The following is a 12539-nucleotide window of genomic DNA, read 5'->3' on the forward strand; positions in this document are numbered from 1 at the left end:
GGAGAGCTGTGTTGGAATGTAAACTTCGATAATCCTTTGTGCTTGGCTGCAGGACACACAAGCGAAGAGTGTTTTCAAAAAGGCTGTGTGTCCTTTATGAGGCCAGCATGAGCTTTGATGAAGGAACATGATCATGAGCTTTTATCAAGAAAAGAAATTTGTAATTCTAATCAAAAGGCACTGTCAGCAAAAAAGCACAGCATTTAACAAAGAAAGACAGACTCCCTAGATGATACTCTGTCCTCCATGCATGCAGAAACATTGCCTCTGTCCTGGAGAGGGCTATTAGCTGTTGCTTGTCAGGATAGCAGAAGCTCCTCAGAATGGTCAAACAGAAATAAGTTAACAAGGAAGTTGAACTCAAGAGACTACAACTACTTCAAAACACTGTTTCCAGACTGCTTTTCAAGATGAATCGGTGCAAGAGGGCAAGTCCGCTAATAGAACAACTGCACTGGCTGCCGGTGAAAAAGTGACTCCAGTTCAAAATAGCCTACACGGTTCACAAAGCAATCTATGGTAAAAACTCAAATGGATTAACTTCTGATATTAGAGTCCCACATTCCTTCAAATTAGGAGCATTGCAGCGCTTCAAATTAACCTTACCATCACCTGAACACGTTTGACAAAAGAACACGTTTGACAAAAGAAGATGTTTGAGGCTACCTTTGAATACCAAGGACCTCTTATCTGGAACAAACTGCCAATATATCTAAGGCAACCCACTACTTACCTTGACTTCTAGAAGAAATTAAAGACCTATCTCTTCTCCCTATAGCCATCTCCCTACCTGTCGCCTCTTCCCTTAAACAACCACATGATCTGACACAAAATTGTTACGTCAAGAACTTGATCTATATGTATTGTCCTATTGTAAGCTGCATAGATTCCTTGTAGAGAATTGCAGGATACAAGACATTATTGTATTGAAGGTAATATCTTCATATTGGATTGATGTAACACAATTACGACTAGTGTTCCAGAGCTGTTCTGCCTTTGCAAGGTCAGTGCAGAATGAGCTAAAAATGTTGCCTGAATGTACAAATAAATTTATAGGCTGGTACTTTGATACAGATTTGATACTGATTTGTAAAGTAAAAGGGTATTTAGTGATTTTGGAGGGAGGGCAGGGGAGTGAAGATAGAGGCAAGTTTAGAGAAGGGAGATAAATGGAAACAGCAAAAAGACTATTGTCGGGTAGTAAACAAGGAAGCCAAAGCCACAATTAAATTTCTTTGTGTTGTTTTTTTCAAAATATTTGGCTATTTTATTTTCAAAGGGCTTATGTTGCTGGACAGATTTTGACTTCCTTGTTTAGAATCCCCCTTCCCTCCCCTCCATCTCACACATTTTTCCAAGACAGACCTCTTCATCAGGATATTAAAAGGGAACTGCATAACTACCTGAGAACACAAGGCAGTTGCCCTGGGGAATGCTTCCTTGTCCATTATCACATTTTTGCTCATGCAGTATTTCTTCCCATTCAGTATTCCCTGAAGACTTAATATGTTTCTTGAAATTAGGAAAACTGTTCTACCGTTTATATTTGTACCTTTGAGATGTACAGCTAGACTATTGATAATGTTCATTACATGGATTTGTTTTCCAGCTCTTTTGTTTGAAAATAGTCGACATGCCGGCTATGCACTGTTGACGGGTCCTTTGGCAAGTGATGCTCCGGGAACTGTGACTGTATCAAAGCAGAAACTGAAAGAAGACATCACAAAGAGCAGAGTAATCCGACTGGGTCATAAGGATGGTCGTGGTGACCAGGAGATCAGAGGCCTTTTTTCCAGAGTGAAATACAGCAGTGATTTATGACACATTAACCCAGGACGCAGCTTTACTGCAAAAGAACTAATAGTTAACAAACAAGCTGTAGGTGATTTTTTTTTTAATTGGTCCAGCCAGTAGTATAGCCAACACTGATTTTTGGGTGGTGCCCGAGGTTAGGTGAACACTAAGCAGTGTGTATGCTGACATCTTCAATTTTCTCTTTGTTAGCCTATATTACTGCCACTGGGTGGGTCTGGCACCAAAGCAATGGGGCTGCAGCCCACACATGGCTATAACCCAGCTTAATATTGTGCCAACTGGGCATCTTTTTGGATATTACCTGTAATCTTCTGGCTCCAAACCAAGGAACTCTACTGTGAAGTTAAAGGAGCAGCTCTACTAGCTTAGCTAGTAGAAAGCCCCTATTTACTTTAGCATAGTCACTTGGATCCATGTCACCATGCCAAAATAGCTTTTCTAGTACTATGCTTCCTTTACCAAATTCAGGTGCACAGGACTGAGGTTCTGATCCTGCTTTGTAGAATTTAGTTGGATTTGTGCACACCGCAGAGATCATGCTTTCAGACCCAAGAAGGGAGGAAAGACTACTGTTGACCAATGAATGATATTAAGGTGTTGATCAGAAGAGATGCCCCTCTCCCAGCCCTCAGATTGGCCAGGGTTCCTAAAGCTGCCCAGATATGCCATTGGAGAAAGGGTGGAGGGAATGGGTAGTTTCAAAGATGGAGGGCAGTAAGAATGTGATTTTTTTTTTTTTTTAAGTATTGTTAGTCCAATAAAAATGATCTCACCTACAGTTGTTTAACTTTTAGCACTCTGTATCCAAATGGACTAAGACAACAACCACATACTTTTGCTCAGAAATAAGAGCAAAGAAATGCCTTATTGGAATGCCTTTGCTTTTAAGACCCTTTAGGATCACAAAAGCAAGAGAACCACTTAAATGCTCCTCACTGCTTCAGATGATTTGCTGTTTTTGTTTTCAATTGAAAAATCAGTGTGTGATTGCAAAATGTTTAAGGGGGGAAAAAACCCTAAAACAAGTTGTACAGGGCAAGATTTTGACCAAGTGTACCTTTTAAAATCAGCAATACTGTAACGCCCACAGAGCAGCAGAGCAAATGAAATTCAGGTGCTGAGTAACTAAGAGTAAATCATTTTTGACAAAGGAGAAACATTCTGCATTGTCAGTATGAGCCTTGTATAACTTCCACATTATATCAGTTTACTGCTGAAAATGTTTCTTTGTGTGTTCATGTACTGGGCAGGAATAAACTTAGCCATCAAAAACAGCAAAAACTATTTGGGGAATCGAACAAATAGAATTCATTGTTCTGTAATCATTGAATCAGATTTTTCAGTGTGACCAAAAGTAACAGTGCACCAGAACCTAAATGTGCAAAATCTTTGGTGCAGTAATTAGTAAGAAATACTTTCCCAGGAAAGTTTATTTAAAAGATTTCTTAACCGCCTATTCCTAGGCAGTTTTACAAGGAAAAATATACATAAAAGAAAAACATACAAAAAACAAAATTTATATAAACAACAAACATTTCTGATCCCTTTCTGCATACGCCATGGAGGGAATGCACTCAGGCTTGAAGAGAGGAGGAGCTGCAAAGACTATGGGGTCCACTGATTATGAGGATTCCTGAAGCTTCTTTAACATGCCATTACATGGTAAAAGAAATACATGACTGACTTAGGGCTCCTTTTATGAAGGTGCGCTAAGCGTTTTAGCGCACGCACCGGATTAGTGCGCACTAGCCGAAAATCTACCGCTTGCTCAAAAGGAGGCGGTAGCGGCTAGTGCATGCGGCAATTTAGCGCGCACTATTCCATGCGTTAAGGCCCTAGTGCGGCTTTGTAAAAGGAGCCCTAAGAGTCAACAAAAAGTTTAAACATTTTTCAGAAACGTTTCTAAGCTTAATTGCACATCTAGCTGCTCACAACCTCCTATCTGGACAAGTTAGAAAGGGCAAGGAAAGTTTCGGGCAGTAGGCTTAAAATACTAGGGGGACCACAGGGAATTTGCAGCGAATTTCAGAGAGAAAGAAGAGTTGCTATCTTGTAATGGACATCAGGGGCAAGAAAACATGATACATGGAGCTGACATCCAACAGATGCATTATGCTGGAGCTTTCCTAAGCTCAGAAAATCCATTAATGCTCCCTTGAGCATGTGCAGATGATCCACGCTAGTCAGGATCTCAGCAATAAAGTTCATGCCTTAGCTAGCAACAGTGATTTCTTTTGGAGGGGCAGAAGGAAGGGTAAGTGTAGTTGTGTTCCCCTCTGTCTGTGGAGAATCCCGGTTATAAGTAAGTTACTCCACTTTTTTCACAGACAAGTAGGGGAGATAGACACATTGCATAGTCCCAAACTGTGGCCTGAGAACAAAATTAAGTAGCTAGAAGAGATGCTTCATGCTTTAGTGGAAGAACTTGGAGCAGAAAGGTCATGATTAGCTGCCTGCACAAAGGCAGTCTTATGCAGACAGAGTCCAAACAGCACTTATAATCATATGGCTGCTTTACGGATGTCCATAAGGGAGGTTGCATTGAGATTGGTAATGGAAACTTCTTGACCCAGAGTAGAGAATGACACGCTCCATCCCTGTGGACTCTTTCCTCATTTGCATAAACCTCAAACACTTATGATTTTATGTTTTTATTAATTATAAAAAGGGACAATATTCTGTGCAATTGTTTATAAATCGCAAATAGATCCTTCCATTTAAATCTCATTTTGGTACAACCTTACCAAAGATACAGTAAGATGCTTGAGCAGCTGGGCATGTGATGGAAGGACATTGTAGATCAGGGATCTCAAAGTCCCTCCTTGAGGGCCGCAATCCAGTCGGATTTTCAGGATTTCCCCAATGAATATGCTTTGAAAGCAGTGCATGCAAATAGATCTCATGCATATTTATTAGGGAAATCCTGAAAACCTGACTGGATTGCGGCCCTCAAGGAGGGACTTTGAGACCCCTGTTGTAGATGGTAGGAGTCCGATCAGCAAACAAAGCTCTTGTTGCCACATAAAAGACAGATAAGACACAAATGATATCATTTAACAGTAGCTCATTTAAATCCAAAAACAGTTTCTGTAGGTTTTTTTTTAAATCATTGAATTCAGTTGCCAATTGTCTTAAGATGTTAAGTTTTTACATATTAATACTAGTCTCAAGTTTTTAGAGGATAACACAGGGACAAAGTTTGTCCCTGTCTCTGCCCTGTCATTCTGTAGGTCAGAGCTTGTGGACACTAATCTGACCAGGAGGCTAGCAGTTGGATTAATTATAACAGAAGTAGAGAATGACACTGGAACAAATTTGTCCCCATCTCTGTGGGATCTCTATCCATCCCTGTGAGTTCCGTCCCTGCCCCATCTCTGCAAGCTCTGTCCTTTAACATCATAAGTGTTCAAGGCTTGTGCAGATGAGCTTGCAGGGATAGGACAGGGACAGATCCTGCGGTGTCGGGGACAGATTTGTCTACATGTTATTCTCTAAACAGAAGGTAATGCAGTTTAAAATCCAGGCAGAACATGTACACTTGGCAGTGGGCATGCTCAGGTTATATTGGTTGCACAAATCTCCCATCTTTTAGTGATTCACAAGTTCATAGTTCCCTGGAGATAGTACAGAAGGACACGTCTGCAGTCTAAAGTTGGAGGGTCTGCTTCTCTTGACTGGAATGAGGTCCAGGAGATAAGGCAGGTAGAATAGGGATTGCTTTAAGATGGAAGTTCAGTACTACCATGGAGAGGAACTTGGTTTAGGTATTGAGTACTATGCTTTTGGAGAAGAACAGGGAATAATGCTCTAATGCTTAAAGCTCACCAACTCTTCTTGTATGGGATATAGCAACATGAAAGATGATCTTCTATGTGAGATACTTGAGGAAGGTGAGATCCTCTGAAGCAAATGAGGATGACATTCAGGCCCAAAGCTGGAGGAGGTTCGTGAAGGGATTTTGTATTCGAAACTCCTAGAAAATGGGGAGAGGGAACTTCGTTCAGATTGTAGTAGGCCACAGTAGCTGACAATGCATATAGATATTGTCTTAAGGCCTTAGAGAATTGAAGAAGGTAAGACAAAACTCTTGTCATACACCAACTTCTAAATGTTTTTTAAACATGTGGCTCTCTGAGCCATTGTGCTCTATTCCTGATAATCTTTTGCTGGACGGATATTTTTATTTATCCAGCCTCAGGCACCCTTGGGTCATTATCCAAAACTAGCTCCTTTTAGGCTGCAAAAATTGTATTTTCTGTTTTCACTGTTATTCCTTTTACCTGCATTTGGGTCTCACCGTTGGATAATTTATACCTCTAGGTTTTGGGCTAGCTGAGACAAACTCTGAAATGTTCACCCTTAGAGTAGAGAATGACACGGTGGCGGTTTACCCGCGGCCACCGCATTTTAGCCGCGGGTCACCCGCCGAAAACGGGGAAGAAAACTAGCAGTCGCTGCAGCGACGGGGACAAGGCCATTCACCGCCCGCGGGGCGGTGAATGGTCTTGTCTCCACAGTGAGGTATCAAGGATCGCGCGGTCCCCGCAGCCACCGCCCGCCCGTAGCATTTAGCCAGCTCCCTCCCTCCACCTCACCTTAAATTTCGAGTTTTCCGAAATTTATCTTCTCCTCTGACGCAACCGGAAACAGGAAGTTGCAGGAGAGGAGAAGTTTGATTGACTCGCGCAGCCGCACGTGCACGGATTTTTGAACACGTGCAGCTCGGAAAAAAGGAAGCCGGAAAACTCGAAATTTAAGGTGAGGTGGAGGGAGGGAGCTGGCTAAATGCACGGCTTTTTGAACGCGTGCGGCTAGGGAAAAAGGAAGCCGGCAAACTTGGAACGAATATAAGGTGAGGTGGAGGGAGGGTGGGGGCTGCTGGACCATTCTTCATTACTTTGCCATACTAATTCCATTCTATGTTAGGTGCCACGGACTCAGATTCGAGTCCTAGCGATGATGAGTTAAAGATCCCAAAAGAAGCCAACTTCTAAATCCAGTGGTTAGAGCTACACTACACTCCTTGTGACCCTGGGCAAGTCACTTAATCCCTATTGCTTCTGACACAATGGGCAGTTCCAAAGACCAAGACTGGCCAGTGTCAAAGACAGGATGCTGAGCTTGATAGACCCTTAGTCTCCACTGTTTTTAGTGATCAACAAAGTTCTATGTTTCTATAATCACCCTAATTCTGTTATCATTGGACTAGATATTCAAAATGATTTAAATGGCCAGGACAGGCTCCTGGCTGTTCAAATCATCTGTCCAGGGCTAACCAGGCATTTTCAATCTTCATGTTCAGCCCAAATGGTGTCACACAATTCAGCAAAAATACCCAATGTTGTTCCTCATAATTTAAATATTGCTCATAGAAGGAACAACATTGGGTATTTTTGCAAATGGAAGTTGGAGGGTTAATGCCCTTGAAACAGCCAATTGAGTGAAACATGAATTCATGCTGGGACACAAGATAGGTTGAATTTGTTTTGAATTTAAAAAGAAAAATGATCAATGAAGAATACTATAATGGCAAGAAAATATAATGATAAAACAGCAACTAATTTTGCCTATTTTTATATATTAAAAAAGTACTACATAAGGTGAATGTCCATATTGCTGTCTGTTGTTCTGCTGAGCACTGGCATTGAAACAGCAAAATGCATTTATTGCATACTTGTCCTCTGTCGGAAACATTATGGTGGTATATTAGTTGTGTTAATAAAAATTTATAAACAAAGCCCTGCCAGCTGAACATCTCTTTCTCTAGTTCAGCAGCAGGAACTTTGATTTATAAGAATGGAATACGCTAAATATTAGAGTACTAAGGCTTATATGGATGCTGCGGGGACGGTGACGGGGCGGTGAATGGGATGTCAGTGGCGGTGACGGGGCGGTGAAAGGGATGGCAGTGACGGTGACGGGGCGGTGAATGGAATGGCGGTGACGGGGCGGTGCAGAGGATGGTGGGACGGGGCGGTGACGGGGACAGATTTTTTCCCCGTGTCATTCTCTACCTTAGAGATCTTGTTTGTTAATTCACCTAAATAATCACTCAAAGGAGAATTCCACTCACCTTCCTTGCTCACAAAAATCACAGTCTGTGTCATAATAAAAACAACATTCTTGTAGCACCTCAGGAACTTGTACAGCTCTAGACAGGCATGTGCTGTTGTAAAAGAGGCTATGAAGATGTTGATGTTACCCGATAGTGCACCGAGCTCCTTTTTTATGCTTGCAGGTGACATAAGCCATATCATCTATAAGATTGCACAAAAACATTGATGTATTCAGGCAAAAACAGGTACATGTACTACTCTTTCACGATGCTTATGGTAGGTAGATTTCCTCTTTGACCAAACTTCCCCCCCAGAGTTTAAGAACAGTTTTGCAATTTTCTTTTTGCAGGGTTCACGCTTATCTAATCAATGCATTAAAGCATGCATTCTTTCTGATAGAAATCTTAGATGGACTTGTTTTGTTCTGCATCAGTATACCACTGGGAAATCCCCAATGCTTCCTGCTTTTGACACAGATGCATGTTTATCTATTCTGCATAGAGCTGAGTTGGTGTCTGCTCAAAATACCAGACCTCATAGATTTCTCCTACCATCGCAATAGCTATTTCCAGTTCTATGGTACACCATGTTCCCACCAGGGCAGTTTCTCAATCATTGTGGACACATTTTTTCTTCTGACCTTTCTCAGCGCACGTGCTGCACAAAGGAAACACAAGCTTACCGTGCAACCTAATAGGTAACATGGGGAAAAAAAAGAGTCCATATGGGAGGTACAGAAGGTCAGAGTAGCCAGAGAGGGAGGAACCTGAAAGTTTTGTAGATGATTTATGGATGACCGACCGAATATTCTTTTAGTTTTGTTGATAAAAGGGTATAGTCTGGTAAAATCATAGTAGTATATTTTCTCACTCTGTTTAGCTTGATAGTACAGACCAGGGATAGGGAACTCCGGTCCTCGAGCGCCGTATTCCAGTCGGGTTTTCAGGATTTCCCCAATGAATATGCATGAGATCTGTTTGCATGCACTGCTTTCAATGCATATTCATTGGGGAAATCCTGAAAACCCGACTGGAATACGGCTCTCGAGGACTGGAGTTCCCTACCCCTGGTACAGACAGACCAAGTTCATTCTACCTCCAAAAAAAGCATCCTGAGGAACTAAAGGTTTGGGTAACATGGCTTTGCTCAGAAAGGCTGAATATTCCCTGTCTGTTTTAACCATCCTGTCCCTCTCATGTTCCCAAAGGCTTACAACATTAACTCCTTTCTCTGTGTTTTGTAGCTGAGAAATTCAAAGGTGGTGCCCGTTAGTGGTGCTCTCTTGCCTTTTCAAAAGTTAAATGCTGGAACAGGTAGATTCCTCTGTGTCTTCACTCCATTCTGTTGCACAGTAAACTTAGTGTCTTTACCTTTCACACTAAGTCCTGCATTCCGCTAAAATGAATGAGAAAGCATGGTTTATGTTTAAATGTGGGAAAAACAGAGGTAATGTTTGTTGGAAGGAGTGATGAAGAGCTGTGGCCTTATTCCTGAAGTGTTTTGGGGGTGACACTACCTGTGCGGAAAGAAATGACTGTTCTGGAGGTTGTTTTGATTTCATGTCTGACCATGAAGCTGCAAATAGTGAAGACTGTTAAGGCATGTTTTAACCAACTTTATATGCTCCATTGTTTAAAATCATTGATTTTGTCTTCTGATTTTTGGACTGTTGTCAGAGAATGATTATGTCTAGTTAGACCAGGGGTGTCAAAGTCCCTCCTGGAGGGCCGCGATCCAGTCGGGTTTTCAAGATTTCCCCAATGAATATGCATGAGATCTATGTGCATGCACTGCTTTCAATGCAAATTCATTGGGGAAATTCTGAAAACCCGACTGGATTGCGGCCCTCGAGGACCGACTTCGACACCTGTGAGTTAGACTATTGTAATGCTCTCTATTTGGGAATTTCGAAAAGAGGGAAAGCGTTACAATTGGTACAAATGCCATAGCTAGGTTAGTAACGGGAGTTGATAGGTTGGCACATATTACGCCAATTCTGAAGCAATTACATTGGTTACCAGTTGTATTTCGGGTGCAACATAAAGTTGTTTCTCTGGGTCACCAGACTTTACCATCAAACACCATGGTACTTTTGACAAGTTGGTGGCACTCTATAAGTATAATAGATCTTTCCGATACAAAACTCAAAAGCTATTAATTCCAATAGAGCAGGGAAATTATGCAGACACTAGAGCAATGACTTTCTGTATTGCTGGTGTTAAGATGTGGAATGCTCTGGTGGGTTAATTGCAGCTGTTTGTAAACCAGTTTCAGTTTAAGAAACAATTAAAAACTCAACTGTTTGTTACTGTATTTTTTGTGATTTATTAGTCGGCAGTTGAAGAAAAGAATCTGCTTAACCATGTTTGCTATTGTAATCTTGTGATTTATTAGTTGACATTTGAAGGGAAGAAATTGTTTAATTATGTAGATTTTATGGCATGATTTGGTTTTACCTTATGTATGTTTTAATTGATGTAAACCGTTTAGTTTTTTATAAACGGTATAAAAAAATTTTTTAAATAAATCTAAAATAGCTCCCACTCTTTTCAGTTGCTGGACAATCTGTTTCATGAAGAAATTGTTCATTTTGTCTAGGAATTATACCTCCCTAGCACTATTTGACAGCATTTATCCAGTTGGTATTGGAGTAATTAAAATTATCCATTATTATAGTGTTGCCAAATTTGCTAGCTTTTCTAATTTCTCAAGAATTGTAATCCTCATGCAAAAATCCTATAAAAATGCAGGTCACAATATGTGCTTTTGGTTCTTTAAGTATGTATAGCATCAGGACCTTTTGCAGCTCCTCATGGCTACCTCCAAGAAGCAGCAATCCTAGGTGACAGTCTGGCCCTTGCCTAATGGTTAGGCTGGCCCTGAGACAGCATGGATGGAGAAGGCTAGTTTATTTCTTTTCAATACAGCTGAAGGGCATATAAGCTGTCCTGCTTGTTGATGTAGATTAGAACATTGCAACTTGGTTCCAAGGAGAACAATTTTTCTTGCAGCCAGAGCTTCAATGTCTGTATAATATAACCAGCAGATTGATATTTAGCGCATGTTCTTGGTTCTAAAAAGTTTGGGTGTGGAGATGGATGTGCACACCACAACCCAGCAGTGATGAGGGTTGCCTGATGTTATCTGGAGTAGTCATCCTTTGGTGAGGCTAGCCACCATTGTAGGATCCTTGTGACGATGACTGGGAGAATATTTATGAGAGGCTGATAATGTTGGTTCCAATGCAGTTTTAGATGCATTGTAAAGGCTGTATGTGCAGTGTGGCCAAGGGTAGAACATGTATTGTGGCTACCATGTGACCTAATCTGAGGATGATGTGGATAGTCATCATGTACAGTGTTAGTGTGCAAGTTTGTCTGCTGAAAGCTATGCCTTGGTTGTTTGAGCATCCAGGCACCTATATGAAGTAGACCCTATGGCATGTGGTGACATTTATAACAGATGATTCAGTGGATGAACTAAACCAGGGAAGACCACTTTGTCTCAAAAGTAATAGCTGAAATTAGCTTTCATAAACTACAAATGATTGTAGTTTATGAAAGCTAGAAAGAAGACAGGCAAAAATATCTGGTCAAAAAGATGGAGGAGTAGCTCTCTATGTAAGGATTGATATCCAAGCGACTGAAATGCAAGGGACCTGGGGAGAGGAAGAAGCAATATGGATCGCTCTGAAAAGAGAACATGGAACTTCTATCTACATGGGTGTAATCTATAGGCTTCCAATTCAATCACAGCAAATTGATAAAGATCCGATTGTAGATATCCAAAAGTTTGGAAAGAAAAAAGAGGTGCTGCTGTTGTGAGATTTCAACCTGCCGGATGCGGACTGGAAAGTTCCATCTGTGGAATCGGAAAGAAGTAGGGAGATTATAGATGCCTTTTAAGAGGTTCTGCTCAGAGAAATGGTGACGGAACCCATGAGGGAAAAAGCGATATTGGACCTGGTCCTCACAAATGGAGAGAGTATATCTAATGTACGAGTGGGTGCTCACCTGGGAAGTAGCGATCATCAAACGGTTTGGCTTGATATAACGGTTAAAGTGGAGGGCAGCTGCACGATACTAAAAGTCCTAGATTTCAAACATAAGGACTTTAATAAAATGGGAGAGTACCTGAAGAAGCCTCACTTCAGTTGTTGGAAAAATAATGGAAGTGCTGCTGAAAGAAAGAATAGTGAACTTCCTAGAATCTAATGGGTTACAGGATCTGAGGCAAAATGGCTTTACTAAAGGTAAATCGTGCCATATGAACCTGATTGAATTTTTTTGATTGGGTGACCAGAGAACTGGATCGAGGACATATGCTGGATATCATTTACTTAGATTTCAGCAAAGCCTTTGACACAGTTCCTCATAGGAGGCTCTTGAACAAACTTGAAGGGCTGAAGTTAGGACCCAAAATGGAGAACTGGATTAGAAACTGGTTGCCGGACAGACGCCAGAGGGTGGTGGTTAATGGAATTCGCTCGGATAAAGGAAAGGTGAGTAGTGGGGTTCGGTGCTGGGGTCAATCATGTTCAATATGTTTGTGAGTGACATTGCTGAAGGGTTAGAAGGTAAAGTTTGCCTTTTTGCAGATGATACCAAGATTTGTAGCAGAGCAGACACCAAGGAAGGAGTGGAAAACATGAAAAAGGATCTACAAAAG

The 12539-nt window shown here is 41.3% G+C and overlaps 1 protein-coding gene across 4 annotated transcripts in view; it reads left to right on the forward strand.

Annotated features, from left to right (window-relative positions):
* Positions 1-3474, forward strand: part of FAM234A (family with sequence similarity 234 member A) — a 100859-nt gene extending 97385 nt beyond the window's left edge. For 2 of the 4 annotated variants that reach the window (XM_033914740.1, XM_033914741.1), the window contains exon 12: positions 1610-3474. In XM_033914740.1, coding sequence (XP_033770631.1) covers positions 1610-1821 — 212 coding nt within the window. In that variant the 3' untranslated portion in view covers positions 1822-3474. The remainder of the gene's footprint in view (positions 1-1609) is intronic. The other 2 variants (XM_033914739.1, XM_033914738.1) reach the window with 1 other exon arrangement.
* The last annotated feature ends 9065 nt before the right edge of the window (positions 3475-12539 follow it).

Source organism: Geotrypetes seraphini, chromosome 11 (genome assembly GCF_902459505.1).
Source record: "Geotrypetes seraphini chromosome 11, aGeoSer1.1, whole genome shotgun sequence".
Lineage (NCBI taxonomy): Eukaryota > Metazoa > Chordata > Amphibia > Gymnophiona > Dermophiidae > Geotrypetes > Geotrypetes seraphini.